The sequence below is a fragment of the Meriones unguiculatus genome, chromosome 16, assembly GCF_030254825.1.
Source record: "Meriones unguiculatus strain TT.TT164.6M chromosome 16, Bangor_MerUng_6.1, whole genome shotgun sequence".
In the NCBI taxonomy this organism is placed as follows: Eukaryota; Metazoa; Chordata; class Mammalia; order Rodentia; family Muridae; genus Meriones; species Meriones unguiculatus.
The window spans coordinates 11041000-11062284 of record NC_083363.1 but is presented as its reverse complement, the minus strand read 5'-3'; the positions used below and the strand labels follow the sequence as shown (position 1 = coordinate 11062284).

Sequence of the window (21285 nt, the reverse complement as noted above, 5' to 3'; positions counted from 1 at the left end):
CAACGTTAAGAAGTAGGCGAGAGAGGAAGCATTCTCCCAGAAGGCTACAGGTTGGGAGGGGGTGCCCTCCTGTCTATCATGATTTGTACAATGTGGGCTGCTTCCTCTGTCCTATTTTGCCTTGTGGGGTGAACTTGAGTCTTGCCCACAGAAAATTGTGTACTTGGGGTGGTCTGGGGGCTTCAGGGGCCTTGGCCCAGAGCCCACTAAGTCTATGGTCCTAGTCTTGGCATGTCTTGTTCCCTGATGTGGCTCAGCTGGCCCTAGAGCAAACAATGAGGGCCAGAGGCCAGGCAGGTGCATCCTGGGCAGGAACAAAGGGCTGGGGGTGGGGTGGGGGAGTAGTCTGGGAGTGGAATTCTGGAACACGACAGCCCAGCTGGCCCCACGGTTGGGACCTGGGCATAAGGAAGGGCGGGCTACTGTCACCTTCAAAGATGACCTGAGACTGCAGAGAATGGAAGCCCAGAGCTAGGAGCCAGGCTATGAGACCAAGTGCCCTGTCAAGGAGCAGGACACACCCTAGGAGCAGGCCTACACCCTCTGCCTCTGAAGCCTTTTCAGGGATGCCTCAGCTCCTGTTTGGTCTCAGCACCCATGAAAGGCCTACATAAGTGGGGAAGAGTCCGTTCACTAAAGTGAACTTTAATTGGCTGGGAAGGCCTGAGCCAGCTTCTCACGGCTGGGCACAGCTAGTCATGGCATGTGGGCCTACGGAGCTGAAGCCAACAGGCTCTGCCTGACCATGTTGGCCACAGGACATAGTTTCTGTGGTAGTATGCCACCTGTCAGAACCTAAGGGTGGATTACAGGGGCCGATGGTTTTGTTTTCCTGACCAGCATTGGCAAGGACACCTTAATTCCTTAATACACGCTACAGTGTACCAAGCAAGACTCTCGAGCCCAGTGGTTCTCAACCTTCCTAATGCTGTGACCCTTTAATACAGTCCCTCATGTTGTGCTGACCCCAACCATAAAATTGTTTTTGTTGCTACTTCGTAACTGTAATTTTGCTCACTAGTATGAATCATGATGTAAATATTTTTTTTGGAGACAGAGCTTTGCCAGAGGGGTTGCTACCCACAGGTTGAGAACCTTTGCTCCAGTCAGACAGCAGTGATGCTCGCCTTTAATCCCAGCACTTGGGAGGCAGAGGCAGGCAGATCTCTGAGTTCAAAGCCAGCCTAGTCTACAGAGTGAGGTCCAGGACAGCCAGAGCTGTACACAGAGAAACCAAGTCTTGAAACAAAATCAAAACAGAACCAAAACTCTGCTCCAGGGGCCTTCTGGAGGAGGGTTCTGGGCCCTGGAATTGGGATGGCTGAGAAGAGAAGCATCAGGAAACAGGAGGGACCCCCGAACTACTCCATGAGTCCCCGTGACCCCTTCAGGGGGATTTTCAAGACAGTGTTTCCACGACGTGAGTTGGTCAAGAATGAGCAGGATGGCGTTGCTCCCACATGAGGCCAAGAAGCAAGGATGCAGAGGAGATGGTTTGAGAATAGGCTCCAGCTTAGTTGTGTCCCCATCCTCACCCCTGTGGTACCAGCTGCTGGGCAAGTTCCAGGAGGTGGCAAAACAGAAATAACCGCATCCCTGGATGGCATGTGCTAATGCATGCCAGTGCCAGGGTGACTCCAGGAACCGGTGTTGCGTGATGATGGTTCTAGGCTTCTTCACCGGGAGCTTGAAACTGGGGGCCAGTGAACCAGCCTTGTGCTCTGTCAGGAGGTCTCGGGTTTAATTGAAATTGCATGCAGCTCCCTCCTCCAACCAGATCACAAACATACACACACACACACACACACACACACACACACACACACACTCCGACCTACGTGATACTGATAGGGTCTCATGAAATGGAAACAGGGGTGAGACTTTGGGAGAGTGAGCCAGGGAGGCTGCCAGGCCATCCAAGTCAAGTCCTGGTAAGCGACAGGCACCACTTTGAAAGCAGACATTTGTCTTCTCCGAGGGAGGGCTAAGACGCCTGCACTCCCTGCCTGTCTACCCTTGTAGTGGAGCAAAGGGCTACTTCCTGCCCATCCAGACCCCGCCCCTGGGGTCTAGCCTGCCTCTTTTTGTGTTCTGTTTGGTTTTGTTTTTTCAAGAGGGGGCTTCTCTGTGTAGCCTTGGCTGTCCTGGACTCCCTCTGTAGACCAGGCTGGCCTCGAACTCGCAGAGATGCTCCTGCCTCTGCCTCCCCGAGTGCTGGGGTTACAGGTGTGCGCCACCTCGCCTGGCTGGCCTTTCAATACACACTTGCCTCTAGCTGACAGCCTGGTTGGTTCCAAGAGGTTCTGGAAGACAAGGATTCCATATAGGCCTTGGCCTGAGTGTATGAAAGGGTTGTCCTGCTGTGAACAGATTGAGATTTGGAAATCCAAACAGAGTCAAGAAGAATCCAAGGCAGACTCCGCAGTCCAGCTGCCTCCAGAACAAGGGTCGTAAGAGGAGGGGATTCCCAGCCAGAAGTCTGAGAGTCCTAATCAGTTTGTGGCGCGGATGCGACTCCCTCCTTGCTCTGTAGTTCAGAGAAGCAGGGGTTAGGGGAAGGAGTCGGGGTCCCGCAGACAAGAGGAGGGTGGAGAAGCAGCAGAGCGGGGAGAACCAGAGTGGGCGGGGCCGCCTGAAGCCTTGTGGAGGAGCCGCTGGAGAGGGGTGGGGTGCCAAAGCTTCGTGGGTGGGGGCACTCGGGTGGGGGTGGCGCCGGAGGAGGCGATCAGGACCCATGGACCTGAATCAGCTCCCACGCTGGGGAGAACGGGGCTTTGCTGCTGGTCCTATCGCGGCCTAGCACTCCCGGGACCTTTTCCCCCGTTCCCGCCTCGGGGCCTCGATTTCCCCCAGCGGCGGGGCGGGGCGGGAGGGACGCTGGTTTCGGATTCGCCTGCAGGGTGCGCCCGTGAGCGGCGCGGCGGGAGAGGGAGCCCGGGCGGCCGCTGAGACGGTGGGAGCCAGCGCAAGAGGCAGGTCAGCCGGGGTCCTGGGGCCGGGGGAGTCTGGGGGTCCCGGGCCGGCGTCTCGGTGGTGGCGGCCGTCGGAGGCTGCGGGGTCCGGAGGCCTGAGCGGATTGGGACCCTCCCAGCCCTCGGAGCGCCCGCCGCTTCCTCCGAGCCTTCCTTCCTGCTGTCGGGAGTGGAGCCCGCGGGTGCCGGGTCCGAGCTTGCTCTGGCGGCTCAGGCTCCTCGGAGCGCTCGAATCCCGGGTGCGGCGCCCTCGGGGCGGTCCTGGGCGACCGGAAGGTGCGCAGAGGCAGGTAGGGAGGAAGGGGCGCCGGGGAGGCAGGGCGGCGGGATGCCGTGCGGTGGTGTAGACCCGCGGGAGACGCGCGGCCACGGCCGTCGATTTGTCCCCACGCGGAACACTGAACCTGCAAGCTCACCAGTCCCCTTAGGGCGCGTCCCCGCCAAAGCTAGGCTGCGGACGTCGAGGCGCGGCCGGAGGTAGGCGGGTCAGACTCCTGGGTTAGGGGTTCAGCCGGGCACCACCAGGTTGCAGTCAGGGAAGTCGGGGCAAGAAGAGCCCGGGAGTTTGGAACCCGGGGGAGGGGAGCATCCTGTTGACAGTGATGGCGGGAACCTGACTTAGAGCGCTACGGAGAGGCCAGAGGACGGCAGGGTGGGTAAGCGGCTGGAGCTGCCCAAGGCAGGGGGAGAAATGCTGGGAATGGCGGCAGCTCTCAAGGGTTTGGTAGAGGATGGGCAAGGGCTCTCTGCCTTTGGAACATTTGGATCAATTTTGCACTTCCGTGCCGTGAAAGGAGCGGGGATTCCCAGTGGTCCAGAGCTCTAGAAGCAGCAGGCAGGTGGTGGCCAGGACTCCTCCCCAGGACCGGGGCTGGCAGAGCATGCATTCCCTTGATGGCTGCAGAGGGATTTGGACCCCTCTCCTTACCCAGCCAGCGGCTGCCCCTTGTCTCCTTGATGTGGGAGCCTGCTTTCTGTTCTTGTACCTGAAGCTCCACGGTGCTCTGAGCTTGTTGCCCTGAGCTCTGCCTCTGCTGCCCAGCTCCCTCTGGACTCCTAGACTCTGTGTGGCTTTCGGGAGACTGTCCACACCCAACCAAGGCTGTCGTTAGTTAGAATCAAGACCCTTAGGATGCTGGTGGAGAGCTTTTATTGAAACGCAGGGTTGGGAAGGCCCGGCTTGTTTGGGTCCGCAGGAGCTGCTCAAAGGCTGGTGGGTCCCTGGCTATGGGGTCAAACTCTCAAAACTCAGCCGTTGCATTTTGGGACGCCCCAAGTTCTCTCAGCTTCTGGCGTCTCTTGGGCGAACCTTAGCCAATGTGCATTCTCTCAGAGGCTGACCCTGACTGTTCTGGGCTAGCCTCCCTGTCCATGGCTTGAAGTCAGGCGAAGGGCAGTCCACACGTATAGTTAGAGACAGACTTTGGGCCGGCAGAAGAACAGTGAGTGGATGATTGTCTCCAGGGGCCTGCAGGTGGATCAGAGATTTTGGTGTCCCAACGTGGGGTCTGAGCCTGTCATATCCTTGATGCACACTCACTGGGTGGCCCTGGGACAGTCATTGCCCCGGGGATCCATTTTCCCGTCTGTAGAGTAACGGTGTTCATAGTCAAGCTAACACGCATGGCTATAGAGAGAGGGAGGAAAGAAAGCTGGAAAAGGAGACTCTCTCTGACTTCCGTGGAAGACTCCAGTCCCGGGACACACTGGGGACCGCAGAAGGGCAGATGGTGACTTGGGGAGCTCAGTGGAGGAAAGCAGGCTGAAGGTTGGGAAGCAGAGGTGGTGCAGGGCCTGACAACAGGCCCTTGGTCTAGAATGTGTCCCCCTCTGTAGTAGGAGAAGATTAGGGGGAGGAGGAGCCCCTGAAGACTGCTCACGTCCAAAGCAAGGCCCAGACCCCGAGGTTGGGAAGAAGGAGCCAGGTGGTGCGAAGAGGGAGGTCCCAGCCCTGAGTCGGGAAGCCATGGGTTCTGCCAGGTGTCCAGCTCGGATGGAATGGGGGTGGGAGGCAGAGCCGCAGGGCACCCCCAGCCTGGGAAGGGATTAGAGCCCAGGAAGACAGGACTTGCGCACTTTTCTAGCGCTACCTGTAACTTTATGTAACAGGTCTTTGTCTAGAGACTCTGGGAGTCTTTACATTTGGCGGCCTCTGGGGACCCCAAGCCAGGCTGGTGGAAGCGATGATGGTCAGAGGGGCAGTGATGGGGTTTGGGTAGATCCTTTTCAGGTTGGTCCAGCACAGCCTGCTCTTTCCCTTTAACCTCTGTGGCCGCATCATCACACCCATATCTAAGGACCCCAACAGTGGGTCTGCACCCCTCATCTCTAGCATACAGGCTAGTCTCCTGCCAGGTTTCCACCTGGGGATCCCTTGTTCTCTTCCCGGGAGGCACAGTATCCGTCAGCTACTATTTATGGGAGGCACAGGTGCTGAGCATCTCATGCGATGCTCTCACCATGGCCTGTGCACATGGAGAGGCAAAGGCATGGGACGGGGTTGGGAGGAGTCTGTGGTGGACCTGGCATGGACCCCACCTGCGCTGCGTCCACCACAGGCTGAATGAACTCTGTGAGGCCTGGATCTAGAGAGGGGCTTTAATCAGGGAAGCAGCCTGCAGTGGGTTAGTGGCACAAGGTGAAGACTGGGGGCTGTAGGTCTCTCTGGGTACCAAACCTAGACCAGTGGGGATGTCAGGCTCCATTTTAAGGCTCTCGGTGAGAGAGAAGGGAGATGCGGCTGGCCAGTGGCCTGTGAGCCTAGAATCTAGACCCAGGTAGCCTGGATCCTGGCTGGTGGCAGTGAAGTTATTTAGAAAGGCAAGCTAGTGCCCCGGCCTCCCGCCCACATCCTGTCACCAGGAACACAGCAACAGCCGCACACTCATGGTCGGTGGGTGAGAGACACATGGTCACCTGCTTCATTACTTAGGGTCTGGCCTCTACCAGGTCTTAGAATTTGGGTGCTGTACAACTCTGGAGGGAAGAGCCAGACCCCGCTAGTCACACAGCATGGGGTAGCCTCAGAAGGGAGCCATCTTGTTGATTGATGTGTTAGGGAGGGGCTCGGTGGGTTTGGGGTCTTCCTGTAAGCCCCAGCTACTGCTGAGCTACCACAGGGCTGTGCTCTGGGTGTTGGGGGCGGGGGGTGCCAGTCCAACTCTTGCTCAAAGTCATTCCACAAATCCAAGGACAGATGTTGGACCTCAGTCTAGACTTCGTCTCTGGTCCCTGTAAGAATTCCTCAGTTTTCTGCTCCGTCCACCACTGCCTTGGTCCTCAGCTGCCTCCAGGCCCGAAGCCTGTCACATATGGTGTGCCCTTTATTTTTACCCCGGCTTTTCCCGTCTTGCTTGTATTTGCTCTTGTGTGCCGGTGAGTTTGGCTAAGTCTCATTCTTGTTTATGGCTCTACCTTTTTGAGATATCTAAATTATTACTACGTAAGCCATTCCTCTCCTGTGGGTTTGATACTTTTATTTTTCTTTCATGGGTTCTTTTGTGTTTTTTTTGTTGTTGTTGTTTTTGTTTTTGTTTTTGTTTTGAGGCAGGGTGATACCACGTAGACCAGGCCAGCCGACAACTCACAGAGACTCACTGGTCTCTGCCTCCAGAGTGCTAGGATAAAAGGTGGTTAAAGGTGTGCATCACACCTCTTATCCTGGCTGCCTCGGTGTCTTGTGTTTTGAACTCTGGTTTGCAGCTGAGGTCTTAGGGTCAGAGCGTGTCTTGTAGCAAGTTTTCTGCCACCAGCCAGGGGCCAGGCTCTCTGAATCTCTAAGGCGGCAGCTGTCATTGAGGAATTCTTGTCCTTCAGGGGACCCCTGCAGTAAAATGCAGGACCGAAGGGAGCAATGATGGCATAGAGTTTCCCGTGACACAGAAGAGATGACTGGTGATCATAGCCTGGAGAAAGGGGCAGCCTGGGTGTGATAGTCTATGCCCGTTATCCCAGCCCTTGGAGGGCAGAAGCAGGAGGATCAAGAGTTCAAGATTATACTTGGCTATAGAGCAAGCTTGAGGCCCAGCCTGGGCTACAGGTGACCCGTCTCAAAACAAAGCAAAATTGTAAGGCTGCGATTCTGGACCTCAGGAAGGAGCCCCGTGTGGCTGCAGTGGGCCGCCTCCATGCTGCTCCGTTCCCTGCGCTTGGCCACACCAGGAGCCGTTTGTGCGGCTCTGTCCCGGATAGACGCATCCAGCAGGGTCAGGAGCCACCTGTGTGCGCAGAGCCTGGGGTGGTCGGGAGATACGTGGGCTGGGACTCAATGGTTTTAATTAACGTGGCTGGGTCGGGGTGGGGGGAGCGGGAAGGAAGTGTTGAGTCTGGCCGCCAGGAGCCGAAGGGGGCTGTTCCTCCAAGCCTTTTGATGCGTGTTCCGCAGCACGGGCCTGTAGTTTACACGGGACAGTGTCTGCACCCTGCCCTGTCCCCAGCAAAGCACAATCATAAGCAAATGCAACATTATTAATATTTAATTTCCCCTCTTGGCTAGCGACAGATGAGTCAAGGATTAATTCGATAGAGCCAACAGAGAGGCATAGGAAATTGCTAGACGCTGGCTCTACCCTAGCCCCTCCCCTTGGGCCCCCAGCCTTCCTGAGACTCTGGAGCAGTGGTTCTCAACCCTCCTGACGCTGCGACCCTTTAATACAGTTCCTTGTGTTGTGGTGACCCCCCTCCCCACAACCACAAAATTATTTTCATTGTCACTTTGTAACTGTAACTTTGCTCCTATTATGAATCGTAATGTGAATAATTTTTTTGGAGATAGAGTTGTGTCCACCCTCACCGCCAAGGGGCTGTGACCCACAGGTTGAGAACCACTGCTCCCGAGGCTTCGCGGGGAGGAAGTCTTCTGCTCCATCCTTTGACATTCTCCAAGGACTATGCCACCCTCTAATGTTCCTGGCCAAGCTGAGGGAGGTCTTTTCAGCTGTTTTGGTTTCATGTGAAAAACGGGGTTCATCAGGCCATCACATAGCTTTCACTCACTTTCTGAACTCCCAAACTGTGCATACAAGCTCCTCATGGCGGAGGTGAGGGGGTGGGGTGGGAGAGGCAGTGTAGCCTTGGTATTCAGATGGATGGTCACCTGGAGAGCATAGGGCTTCGTGGCTCAGCAGTGGCTAACATCTCCTGGCTGCCTGTGTCGCTCAGTCTAGTCAGTGAAACATTAGTAGGGTTGAATTGGCCCACTGGGAACATTCATACTACAAAGAGAGTCAGGGTGCCCTGGCCCTGTTTTGCCTGCCCATAAGCTAGCAGTCCTCAGCCTTTCCCTGCGGGGCTCAGGGCTCCTCCCTCCTGTCTGTCCTGAGAATGCCTCCGGCTCTACTGCTCTGCTGGACTGGGGCTGGGGAAGGCACAAATGAAAAGAAGATTCTGGTTTGGCAGCTGCCCAGGTGGCCCCAGGATCAGAGGAGCTTCCCCTGGGATGAGCGGCAGTAACTGAGCCGGCCTGCAGGAATGCTGAAGGAAGGGCAGAGGAGAGGGCCCTGGGACGGGAACCTTTGCTGTGTCCTCAGCCGAGGAGAGGCGAGGCAGGCCTGACAGGCTGGAGGGCCAGCTGTGTGTCTAGGAGCACAGCAGAGTGGCCTCCGAGAAGTCAGAGAACGCCGGAATCCAGAAATACCCAACACGGGCTCAGCACAGAACAGGAGGAGCGCTGAGGACTTTTGACTCAGGCAGGTACCAAAGCTGCTGGGAGAGCCTCAGCAAGTTCGGGCCTGGGTTAGGCTCCTTTGAAGCTGTCCCGGCGGCTATGGAGTCAGTGCAGTTACCGGAGACGGAGGCTGGTGGTGTGACCGTCAGCATGGTTTTAAGCTCAGGGATGAAGCCATGGCGTCTCAGGGATGTATTATGCTCCCCTGGGTCCCACTGGGGACCTTGATGGTGACAGCCGGGGCCAACCTTTTAGCATGGCCTTGTCCATTTACAGATTGCTTCAATGCCCTTCAGTGAAGATTCTGATAGCGAGGGTCCAAGGTATCTCCCCCTAGGAGATACCAGTTGTGAGTGTCAGGAGTCTTGGAGGGCAGTGGCTTTCCAGGGGCTCCCAGGGCCTGACTGGGCCCGATTGGACAGAAGGGCCTGCAGCTGCTCCGAACCTTAAAAGCTGAAGCCCAGAGCAGGAACTGTTAGTCCAGGTCTGTGGTGGTGAGATGGACCGCTGCTGAGTGCTTCTGTAAACTGTAAGCCATGAAGAGTGTAGAGGGACAAGGCATGTACCCAGAGGTGGCGCCTGGCACCCACTCTGGGCCCAGCCGTTCCGCTTGGCTGGTGTGTTATGAACAGCTAGTTGGCAAGTGGCTTGTGCAAAGCTGGGACTCACGAGCGCTTGGCTGTAGGTGTCCCTGCCTGACCTGAGGGGCAGCAGCACCACTTTAGCAGTCATTCTGTGGGCTTCTGCTCTCTCCCTAGCAGGCCCCGGCCACTCCCAAACTCCCACTCTTCCCTGAGCTTGCAAAACTCTTGATGTAAGCAGGACTCTCCCGATAGTGCTCCCAAATAGAAGACTTTGGTCTTCCCCTTCCTAGCCTTCAGGATCAGCCTTGGAGAAGGAGGCCCTCCACACCCACCCAGCTGCACTTGCGTCCGCTCGGGCTCCAGACCCAAGGAAACTTGAGGTTCATTTATTTCAGCCCTATTTTTACCTCTTGGCCAATTTTCAGGTGGGGAAGACCCTTCTTCTAGGGCCCCCAGTTCTACTCATTTCTCCTGTCCTAGAGGGGAGGAGGGGAAGAAAAGATGAGTCTGCATGTAGGGGCTGAAAGGCAGCCGCCAGCTTCTTGTTTCCCGTGGGGTTCCATGAAGGTCCAGGGCTGAAGAGGATGGACTGGGGGAATCCTTTGGTTCTTGCTTGGGGAGTAATGAGCTGTTGGGAGAGTCTTGCTGACATGGAGAGTTTTGCAAGCTCAGGGAGAGTGGGAGTTTGGGTGCGGCTGGGGCCTGCTATGGAGAGAGCAAGAATTCTGCTTTCCAGGGGTCCCAGCCATTCCTGTGATCCAAGGGGACCCTGGGGTAGCCTTTCCACTCTGTTACTTCCTTCTCTTGGGATTGTGGGTAAGCACCGAAATGAGCCCTTGGTATCATCTGGCCCAATGGTGCCATAGTCAGAGTGGAGAGACTTGAGGCTCAGAAAAGAAAAGCATTCTTTCCCCCACCCCTTCGAGACAGGGATTCTCTGTGTAGCCTTGTCTGTTCTAGACTCGCTTTGTAGACCAGGCTGGCCTCGAACTCATAGAAACCCTCCTGCCTCTGCCTCCCTGGGTGCTGAGAGTTCAGCCGTGTGGCACCGCGCCTGGCTGAGGAAAGCAGTCTTGCCTGCAGTCCTCCAGTCAATTCTCCCTGAGCCCCAGTTTTTCTAAAGCAGCATTCCTTTCATCAGCTAGGCAGAGGGACAGGTGGGGAGAGGCGTGGGAAGGAAGCGGGAGGCGGATCCCTCAGAAAAGGGAAGCAATCGGGGCACAGCCCTGCCGGCTCTGCAGCCTACTGGCAGGAGCTCTTGGCTCGGTGGGTTTGGCTGGGGCCCTGCTTTCGCCTCCTGGGAGGGTGGGAGGGTAAGAGTGCTTCCCTGCCGGGACTGGAGGATAGGACCAGAAGGCTCCCAGATCCTTCCAGAAGGGGACTCCAGGAGTGTCTGAGGTGACCTTAGGGACAGGAGTGTTCCTCAGGTGGGAATGATAGTTCCCTGAAGGGATGGAGAAAAGCTGGCTAGGCTGGGAGGCCGGCTCAATGGGATTGGGAAAGCCCAGTGGGGAAGGAGCCTTCGGGGAGGGAGGGTCTCACGGGGCTTGTAGTGAGTATTGGGCTGGCAAGGCTGCCATAGAAGGTTTGAAAAGCTCCGTAAGGGGAACCAACATAAATTGTTTGCCTTGACCTGCTCCCATAGATTAAAACAGAACAAACAAACAACTCCTCAGCCGCTAGTGTGAGCTGAGAGGGAGGCACTGCACTGCCTGGCATGAGGAAAATGCAGCTCGGGTAGTGAGACAGGTCAGTGGGGGTCCTGGTTCTGTCTGTCTGCCGCCCCTCCAGAGCCTGTCCTGAAGAGAACGGGGAAGGGTCGGATGAAGATGCTGCTGAGACTTCTCTGGACCCAGTGAGCTCCTTGGGCCTGTGTTCCGACTGGGGCAAGCCAGGAGTCATTCTCCAGCAGGCACCTGGCCCACAACCAATTCAGACCCAGATGTGGCCAGAGTGGTTCAGCTGCTCACCGGCTCTCTCTCTCTCTCTCTGTTTGCAGGTACCTCGGGACCCTCAAGCTGAGCCTCAGAGACAGGCCAGGTCCCCCTGGAGAAGCCATGCTCTCAGGAGACGCCGAGCCATCTGTGAAAAGGCCTCTGGGGAGCCCCGTCTGGGGACACTCGTGGCTCTTGTGAGGAAAGGGCTGCGGGGCTTGGGTGGGCGGACGGCCGGGCTGCAGCTATGGACCGGGAGCTGGCCCAGGCCCGCATCCTTGCTGAGCCCGCCCGAGCGTGGCTGCTCCCGCCATGGGCTCCTCAGTGTACATCACGGTGGAGCTGGCCATCGCCGTGCTGGCCGTCATGGGCAACGTGCTTGTGTGCTGGGCCGTGTGGATCAACAGCAACCTGCAGAACGTCACCAACTTCTTCGTGGTATCGCTGGCGGCGGCTGACATCGCCGTGGGCGTGCTGGCCATCCCCTTCGCCATCACCATCAGCACCGGCTTCTGCGCCGCCTGCCACGGCTGCCTCTTCTTCGCCTGCTTCGTCCTCGTCCTCACGCAGAGCTCCATCTTCAGCCTCCTGGCTATCGCCATTGACCGCTACATTGCCATCCGCATTCCACTCCGGTGAGCCTGGCCTTCCGTCTGTGCATAGGGCTAAGGGACGGGGCCCAGGGACTCGGTCTGAATCTTTGCAGAGTTGTTCAGGCCTTATCCCTGTAAGGACGGGGTGCAGCCCAGGTCACATGCTGAAGCTGTCTGTGGGCAGCTGTGCCCGGCTGCTGGCAGATGAGGGTAGTCGGGCTCTGCTGCTGTAGGCTGCTGCTGCGTGAGCTGTTTTTTCGTACATCTGGGTGTGATCCGAGGTGGATGGGGAGCCACGGCAAACCACAGAGCCTCAGCGAGGAGCCTGCCTCTGCCACCACCAGCCTTTCCCCAGGGGGTACATTAGGAGAGTGACCCAGAGAGGGGAAGTGACTTGGCCAAATGCCACAGTGAGTCATTTGAATGTCTATGCAAATGATGTTTCCCCTGAGTCTGAGGGGACTCTGCCTGGGTTAGTGGCTGGGGCCGTGCAACAATTTTTTTTTTCTTTTTGGTTTTTGTGACTCTCTTGTGAAGTGACTACAACCAAGCATTGCGTAAAAAATGTCTTCCCAGAGGCCTCTTCCCAGCCACCCTGTAGATAACCCAGACAGTGTGTTACTCTCCCAGGGGCGCCATCTCTGTGTCTTTCTACCAGAGCTAGGTCCTGTGGCCAGAGTCGCTGCAGGCCTGGAGGAAGGATTCCATAACCGGGGTGGGGAGGATTGGAATGGATGGTCCCCATAGTGAGTTTTTCTCCTCAGTCGGAGTTCCCACCCACAGAGGAAGTATCAGCAGCTGTCTACTGTGGGCGGAGGGCACCTAGCAATGAGAAGGACCAGGCTCCATGAGCCGTGAACTTCAGGGTCAGATGCAAGAGAGCCTTTGAAGGTCATTTCCTTCCTCTCATTTTCTGGATAAAAAAGGAGGCTCTGAGAGGGAGGCTAGCTCTCTCACAGCCATCCAAGGCGCCAATAGCAGACCCCGGGAGAAACGTAGCCCCCATCACTGTGACATCAGTCTTTGAGGACTGCTCTGCCTTGAGTGGCTCAGTCTCCTGGAAGGTACCTTACACAGCAGTTGCTATCATCTGAGCCCTAAGGGAGAAAGCAAAGACCCACAAGAAACCGCCCAAAGGGATGGAGCCTGAGCCTTGTGTTGCCAAAGGGGCCTGAGCCAGGCATGGTAGGTAGCAAGTACATGCTTATATCCCAGAACTTGACAAAAGCTAGAGCTTGCGGATAGTGAGCTCCCGGCCAGCCAGGAGTCTGCACTAAGATCCCTGTTCAAAGAAAAGAAAAATAATCAAACAAAATAACAAACAGGAGGGAGGGACTCTGGCCGGCTCTAAGAAGAGACGGGGTTAAAGGTTGAGTGTGGGGACAGCTTGTCCCATTGCTTCCACCCCACGCTTCTGAAGTACACCAAGGTCCGGGTTCCTGCAGTGGCAGATCAGAGCACAGAGGCCCGGGGGAGTCTGCATGTGGGTCCCCAGCGGTCAGTGGCATCTACCTCGGGAGACAGCCTCAGCCCATGCAGCAGCGGGTCACTAAGGAGAAAAGGGAGCCTAACAATCCCTTTCTTCCAACTCTGAGCAGGGAAGATCAGGATTCTTGATTCAAGACCTTTAAATCAAGATCTCATTCTTGATTTAAGGGCTCCATCTTGCTTTCCTCTCCTCGGCCTCTCCCTATCTCTGTTTTCTCAGAATCAAGAGACTGACTCCCCCAAATGGTACGGAATGAGTTGTGTGTCTGTAGAAAGCTGGCTGCCCTATGCTCGGCCTGTTTCCTCATGGGTGACAAGGGGAACACACGGAAGTCTGTGGGTTCAGTAAGCGTGTCAGAATGACGAAGCCGGGCAGGGTAGCGGGGAAGGGCTCTGCTCTTTTTGTGAGCTTGAGGCTCACTGTATCCCCAATGTAGTTGCAATGCCTGACCCTCAGTACCTCCTGACCTCAGTTCCACTTGGACCTCGGGCCATTTGAGCTCTGAGCACTTCGGCAAGCACAGGCTAGTCTCTTCAAGGGGCCAATAGGTCTGCCCACTGTGAGCGCCCGTCTTGCCTGTGGGCAGTTTTACAGCTGCCATGGGGCGTGTGTACGGGATGTCCTTTGATCATCCTGGTCCAGCCTTTCAGCCAGAGCAGATGTCATGACCCTTGTGGGAGACTGGAGCCAGGAAAGGACATCTGTGTCTCCCAGTCTGGATGGACTCCGGAGCCCTTGACTGCATTCCTGGCTTTTGAGCTCCTTCACTTTCCTGTCCCCTGAAGTTTCCGGTTACTGAGAATGTGGAGGTGTCTGTATGGGAGCTCCTGAGAACAAGTCAGGCATGAAGGGGCGATGGAGGATACCAGGGGACCAGGCATGAGGGGGATCTGGAGGGGACCAGAAGACCGAGCATGAAGGGAATCTGGAGAGGGCTGGAAGCTCTTGGCTGGCTCTGGGGTTGCTTTCTAGCTTGGACTCTCATTTTCTTCCCTTTACAGCTAGGAATTCATCTTCTTCTAGGGTATTTCCTGTGCTGTCAGTGAGTTCCACAGGCTCTAGTCTTTGATGGAAGCATAGTCCTAGGCTCGGACCATGACCAGGAATTCTTTTGTTGTTTTAAAGAATTTTCAGCTTCAGAATAATCAGTCTCCTCCTTCCTGAGTGTAGGGACCCTGTTAAAGTGAGGCAAGGTCTCATTGGTAATAAAGAAAAGCGGATCAAAGGCAACGCTGCTGCTCTGTCTGCAAGGGATGAAAAGTGACCAGGCCCTTCCCTAGGGATCTTTCACACCACTGTCTCCAAGTCTCACACTGGCCTCTGGTGCTCCCATTCCTAAGGAACAGGCTGGAAGGAAATCATACATACAGGAAATCAGTTGTTCCGAGACCTAAAGTCCTAGAAAATACATCTCTCTGCTTTCCGGAGGGCGTGAGGGCCAGGCGTTGCACAGTGGTGGAGTATCTACATGCCTAAGGTCTTGGCCTGCATGCCTAGCACTACAAAAAGGAAAGGAAGCAAGGGGGGGAAAATGCTTTCCAATTTGGCAATTTGGCCATAAGCCCCTGCTGGACTAGAGGGATGGCTCAGTGGTAGAACACCAGTTGCTTCATGAAGCCCTGAATTCTAGTCTTCCCCCACAGGGATGCTGGGAGGCACTATTCTCTGGAAGGAGTCTTGCTATACTGGTGTTGCAGGGCGCTCACTGTGAAGTGGGGGTGGGAGGTCAGGTGTCAGGAGGACGAAACCCAGACAGGTGGCCCAAGGAAGGAGTGGCTGAGCACGTGGGCACGGCCCCTCCTCTGGGCCGGAGAGAGGTAGCCTGGCTGCGGAGTGGCTGGTGTGGTGTGAAGCTGGTTTAGGTTAGCCTCCGCCCGTGTGGAAGGAGTTTGAGTTTCCCCTTTGGGTCAGCTGCTCTTGAATTCTTAGGTCGTTAAGATGACTCAGAAAGACGGGCCTTCTCCTCGGTGTTGCAAATGTACGTGAAAACTCCACCTGGATTTGCGGGCATGTTCTGGAACCATAGGTGAGCAGTGTGGGTGATCAGGATTCTTGGAGAAAGGCAACCTCTACAAGCTGGAGGATACAGGAATGCAGAGGCCGCTTGAGAACAGGCACTGCCAGAGACTCTAGCAGCCTCACCCTGTATCTCTGAGGTGCCCCAGAATGGCTCCGTGTCATGCTAGGCAGCCTGAGCATCCTTCTAGCTGCACAGACTATTTATCCGGAGGCCAGAACGAGACTGTGTTAGATACAGGCCAGGCTGGGCCCTTGGGATAGCTGTGGTTTGTTCGTGATTCCACTTGGGTCCTGATGTTGTCCTAGACCTCAGGCTTCTATTCTATGACCTTCATTTCTTGATTCTCCTGCCTCTGTTTCCAAGTGCTGGAAATATGAAGCATGTGCTTCTATTTGGTATGTGTGTGTGTTTACAAAATACTTGCATGTGCTTAATTAAACATGGTCCCCAAGTTCCTCAGTACCTTGCCAACTTAGGAAAGCACATCTTATGTATTAGGTTCTGTCCCCAAAGGGGCTTTCTTCCCAGAGTGCAGTGGGAGATTTCCCCTTGTGGCTTTTCATTCTGTAAAAGAAAAGTGAGCAAACCAGGGATTTCCATGGTGTATTCCCAGAAGTTCTCGGGCCTGAGATGTCTCCAGCACCAACTTGGTAACTCAGAAACTTACTTACTTACTTCTCCAAGACTACAAGACCTCTCTAACTCCCTGGACAGGTGCAGAAGGCTCATTCTGAAAGCAGTTTGAAAGGCCACCAAGGTGGGAGACCTTTCACCACCCCTAGAAGCTCCTCAGCATCCCGGGAGGCTCATTTCTCTGAACAGCAGCTGAATAGTTCTGACCCGTCCTGAACCCCAGCGTGGCTCCCCAGGGTTCCCCACCACTAAATTCAGCATTGTGCCCTTATACGTAGTGGTGACATGCCTAGAGTTCTTAGTTTCGTTTCATAAATGAGGAAATGGAGGCCCAAAGAGGTGAAATGACCTAGCACTCGTGTTTACAGTAATGTACCAGGACTAGGACCTAGGAAGGGTACGTTTGTCCCCAGGATGGTGCACACACTAAGGTAGCGTCCTCTCTTCCTGTGAAGATCCTATAAGGCACTGTTGAGGGCCGCCCGGCCCAACGTCAGCATGTAGTGTTAGATGGGTGGGGAAGCTAGGACTCCATGTTTGAGCCTCCAGACAAAGAGACATGCAGTCCTTGCTTTCTGGTGCTTGGTAGAGACAGGAAGTCAGTGGCCCTCCTGCAGAGGTCCTGTGGCTGGTGACCAAGGCCCCGCTCGTGGGCCCAGGGAGCCCCTGAGAACATGCCTGAGAGTTTCCGTTTGCATTTTGAGTTGACCGAGCTGGAGTTATAGCTTGGGGGTGGAGCGCTTGCCCGTCATATGCAAGGGCCTGGATCCTTAGCACCATCCGGGGAAGAGATTGTAACTGACTATGACAAATTCACCTGGGTTTGAGCTGTCCCTGGGCCTCAAGAGGTTCACAGCAAGTTCTCGCCTCTCCCTGGGTCTCAGTTTCAGTTTCCCCACTCTGAAACAGAGGGACAGATTAGCTAAGTGGTCAGAAACTACTAGGGTTTTTTCCTTTATTTCTTTCATAAGTGACAGCACCTAAAATGGGAGGGGTTTTTTGTTTTGTTTTGGTTTTGGTTTTTTCCTCAAGAAAAAAAAAAATCAACTATCCAGCTCTTTTTCAACTGTAGCAATACTGGGTATATGTTTTATTTCTCCCTTCCTCCCTCCCTCGCTTTCTTCCTTCCTTCTTTCCCTCCTTCCTCCTTCCTCTTATGATGAAGCTTCATCTTAGCTCCTCACACATGTGTGGTTAGTTCTCTGACTGTGCATACATGCTGCATTGCGGCGAGGGCAGGGTAAACACATCCCCGGCCTCCTGCCATGTCTGCTATCAGTAGCTCCTGTGCCTGCCACCCACGGGTCATAGCCTCTCTGTAGCTGCTGTAGCTGCTTTGAGTCTGGAATCAGCAAGTGTGTATGTTTCCCTTGTTACCTACCTGCCCTCAGCTGGCAATGTGGACGTAGATGCAAGTGAACCCCCAGCCTCAGAGGAGGTAGAAATTTTCTTCAAGACGTCTAGCCTGAACATGAAGAGTGAAAGCTTCCACTGCGAGGGAAGTCTTGTTTTGACAGAATTGAAACCATTCAGCATAAGTTCATCCCTCAGACATTACTAAAGCCCCCCCCCCAGCCTTTTTTAGTCATGAAGACTTAAAACAAACAAACAAACAAAAAAACTTTTACTAAAGCGATGATGTATTTACAGTGGAGCTGAGGCTACTTTCTAGTTGACAAATCAAGCCCCCCAGTTCCCCTCCCAGGACTGGCAATCAGCACAGGAATATTTTCGCCAGGCCCTCAGGCAGATTACTGTCTTCTTTCATGCCCCCTTCGGGGCCTGTTGATTATTTAGATTGCCAGGAAAATGTCACTACATAATTGCCTCGTTTCCACCCAGAGGATTGTGGGTGGGTTTGGAGGGGAGATGACATTTCATTTGGTTTGGGACTTCCACTCCTCCCCCATGCAGTGGGCAGCCTCTTCTTGAGGACCGTGGGGATCCAAGTCAAATGGGGAAGGAAAGGCGTGGAGTGTAAGTGGCTCACACCATCTACAGGTCCGACCTGGCTGGTTCTGGTCCCGCTCTAAAGGAAAGCATGCTAGAGTAGGAACCAAGATTAACCAGCACGGAAGCGGCCCTTGTCTCCCTTAGGATCACCTGTTTCTCTCAGACCAGACTTATATTAAATCTCAAGACCATACCTAAGAGTAATAACGTCCGAATGTTTGTGCGATGGAGTCCACACCCCGGATGTCCACTTCCGGTTATCTCCCTGCAGCTGTGAGAAGAGTCTACCACTTAGACTAGGAGGATTTAGTGCTTAGTCCAAGACTCTAGAGCCAGCACACAGGGACCACCTGGTCTTCTGTGGGCTTCTTGGCTCTTGGCCCTGCCAGACCCTGGTGCCTCAGGCTTCTAATACCAGTCCTCTCTCCCCCAGGTACAATGGCTTGGTGACAGGTACCAGGGCGAAGGGCATCATTGCGATTTGCTGGGTGCTGTCATTTGCCATCGGTCTGACTCCCATGCTGGGCTGGAACAACTGCAGTCAGCTTCAGGAAGGCAAGAACTACACGCAGACCTGTGGCGAGGGCCAGGTGACCTGCCTGTTTGAGGACGTGGTGCCCATGAATTACATGGTCTACTACAATTTCTTTGCTTTCGTGCTGCTGCCCCTGCTGCTCATGCTGGCCATCTACTTGAGGATTTTTCTGGCAGCCCGGAGGCAGCTGAAGCAGATGGAGAGCCAGCCTCTGCCCGGAGAGCGGACTCGGTCCACGCTTCAGAAGGAGGTCCACGCGGCCAAGTCCCTGGCCATCATCGTGGGGCTCTTTGCCCTCTGCTGGTTACCACTGCACATCATCAACTGCTTCACCTTCTTCTGCCCCGCGTGCCAGCACGCCCCTCCGTGGCTCATGTACCTGGCCATCATTCTCTCCCACAGCAACTCTGTCGTCAACCCCTTCATCTATGCCTACAGGATCCGCGAGTTCCGCCAGACCTTCCGGAAGATCATCCGAACCCACGTCCTGAGGCGGCAGGAACCCTTCAAGGCAGGGAGCTCCGGTGCCTGGGCCTCTGCATCCCACAGTACGGAGGGGGAGCATGTCAGCCTCCGCCTCAATGGCCACCCCCTGGGGATGTGGGCTAACGGCAGTGCCTCCCATTCTGGACGGCGGCCCAATGGCTACAGCCTGGGGCTGGTGAGCGGAGGGAGTGCCCAGAGGTCTCCGGGGGATGCGGAGCTTCTTAGCGAAGAGCACCAGGAAGGAGGCCAAGAGCACCCTGGCCTAGGGGACCATCTCGCCCAGGGCAGAGTAGGGACATCCTCATGGCCCTCTGAGTTTGCCCCTTCCTGAGGGAAAGAAACCTCTATCTTTTCGGTTGGCTGGACCAATCTCACTAAGAAGAAAAGAAAGACCATGCCGGGAAACCTGTTGTGTTCTCGCTCTGAACCAAGAAGAGGGGAGCATCACGCTGGAGCAGCATGAAGCCCAGTAAGAAAGGCCCGGGGTGGAAGAAGCAGAGGCTTCGTGCTGCAGGGCCCTGGGTTGGGTCAGGGTTGTAGCAGCAGCAGCAACAGCATCTTCAGAGGCAGGGCCCGGGTCCCCTACTCCAGAAGCATCAAAATAAATAAATAAATAGAAGCCGTCTCGGCTCGTCGAGCAGCTGTGGCTTGTAGGACTGACCCGATGCTAGGGCATGGCTGCTTCAGTCCTCCTGCCATAGTACACTACCCTCCCCAGACCGTCTAGGGCTCAGGGAGCTGCTGGCCTACAAGTGGCACTTGCCTATTTCTTTTTTTTTTTTTTTTTTTTTTTTTCCACAAGATTAAAAATGTGAGGAAACCCTTTCTATTTTATTGACTTCCCTCCCGGCTGCTTGGGTCTGTTGTCGATCCTGCTGTTAGCCCGAGGAGTCACAGGCAGTCTTCTTTTGCTGCCGGAAGCTGGCATGCCCTTAGTCACAGGGCCTTCTCGGGGCAGCCAGGCTGGGCTGGCAGACAGGAACCGTGAAGGGAAGGGTGCCAGAGCGTGGGCTCAGGTCCCACAAGGGAGATTAGCGCTGTCGAGCCTCGGACCCGAGCCCGGGTACCGCAGAGCTGCCCCGTGAGCGGCCCTGCCTACTGCCATTCCTTCTGGAGGGAGGGACTATTTTGTTTGTTTATTTGTTTGTGGTTCCCCCCCCCAAGATGAAATAAAATGAGCCACACTGTGTTTTAAATCTGTCCGATGAGAATGATGTCTGAGTTCTTCTCTTGATTCCATAGTCAGGTCTGACACTCACGCATGGGCCTATGCTGATTATGGCTGGATGGATGGATGTACAGACAGACAGAAGCTACATTGCCAATCGTGGGGAGTTTCCAGGCTCCTGTTCTCCCAGGGGCCAGGCTGCCCAGAATCCAGAATCCACATGCCTATGAGTTGGGGTGGAGTGGGTTGGCGTGGGTCCTGTGGGGGATGGCACCATAGCAGGAGGGGGGCTGTTCAGGGTCATTGACCCCCTCCTGTCCTAAGCACCGGAAGTGAGAGGACCTGGGGTCTTCTCCCTTGGTTCCTTCCTCACCTCCTATGAGGAAGAGCTGTCTGGAAGTCTTCCCAGAGCTCTGGCCATCCCTCCCTGCCCCACTCCTTAGCCAAGGGGCTATACAGGTCCCCAAGACATCTCAACTAAGGCCAAGCTACCTTCCCTTTCTTCCAACAAAGAAGCCTCTGAGACGCCATCTCTCACTCCAGTCTGGGCCTCCGAGCCCCTGCCTGAGGAGGCACGGTTACCTCTCTGTGCTGCATGGCGATGACAGCCTGGGATGGGCAGGGAGCCAGGGCTGGCTCTGACAGGGCCCTGAGGGCCAGTCTGCTATTTCTCGGGTTGTGGGAAGTCGTGTTAGAGTTCCACAGATGATGTCCGCACACCCCTGTTTTACCTGTGATCAATGAACTCAGAGAGGTTAAGTTCCTGCCCCGGGTGCACAGCTAAGTGGCAGACGTGAATCTAAAAAGAATCCAGGTCTGCTCAGCTACAGCGTTCGTGCTTTCTCAAATTCATTCTGGTGATGAACTCTCTCAGCCAAAGCAAATCATTACTTCAAGCGGCACACGCCTTTAGTCCCAGCGCTCACGAGGCAGAGGCAGGTGGATCTCTGCTTTTGAGGCCAGCCTGGTCTACAGAGTGAGTTCCAAGATGGCCAGGGCTACACAGAGAAGCAATGGGTGGGGGTGGGAGGAGAGAAAGAAAGAAAGAAAGAAAGAAAGAAAGAAAGAAAGAAAGAAAGAAAGAAAGAAAGAAAGAAAGAAAGGAAAAATAGGTTAGTTGGTTCATCTGACCCTTCCATTACACTCTTCAGATGCAAGTTGCCATAGTCCTTGACCATCCCACCCGTCAGAGCTTCTGTTAGCTGACTGCAGAGAGGAACCATGTAGGACACTTAGCAGCCCTGAAGCCCAAG

General features: G+C 55.2%; 1 protein-coding gene across 6 annotated transcripts; it reads left to right on the top strand.

Annotated features, from left to right (window-relative positions):
* Window positions 1-2789: 2789 nt before the first annotated feature.
* Adora2a (adenosine A2a receptor) lies at window positions 2790-20060 on the top strand. Of its 6 annotated transcripts, none has more exons than XM_021646070.2 (3): window positions 2790-2976; window positions 11221-11790; window positions 18277-20060. In XM_021646070.2, exons 2-3 carry the CDS (start codon window positions 11468-11470, stop codon window positions 19193-19195), a joined length of 1242 nt encoding a protein of 413 aa, XP_021501745.1. In that variant the 5' UTR covers window positions 2790-2976; window positions 11221-11467; the 3' UTR covers window positions 19196-20060. The 6 variants fall into 6 exon arrangements, with proteins under 6 accessions (XP_021501745.1, XP_060225345.1, XP_021501748.1 ...); XM_060369362.1 differs by lacking the exon at window positions 2790-2976 and adding an exon at window positions 3002-3248; XM_021646073.2 differs by lacking the exon at window positions 2790-2976 and adding an exon at window positions 3002-3262.
* Window positions 20061-21285: the final 1225 nt, after the last annotated feature.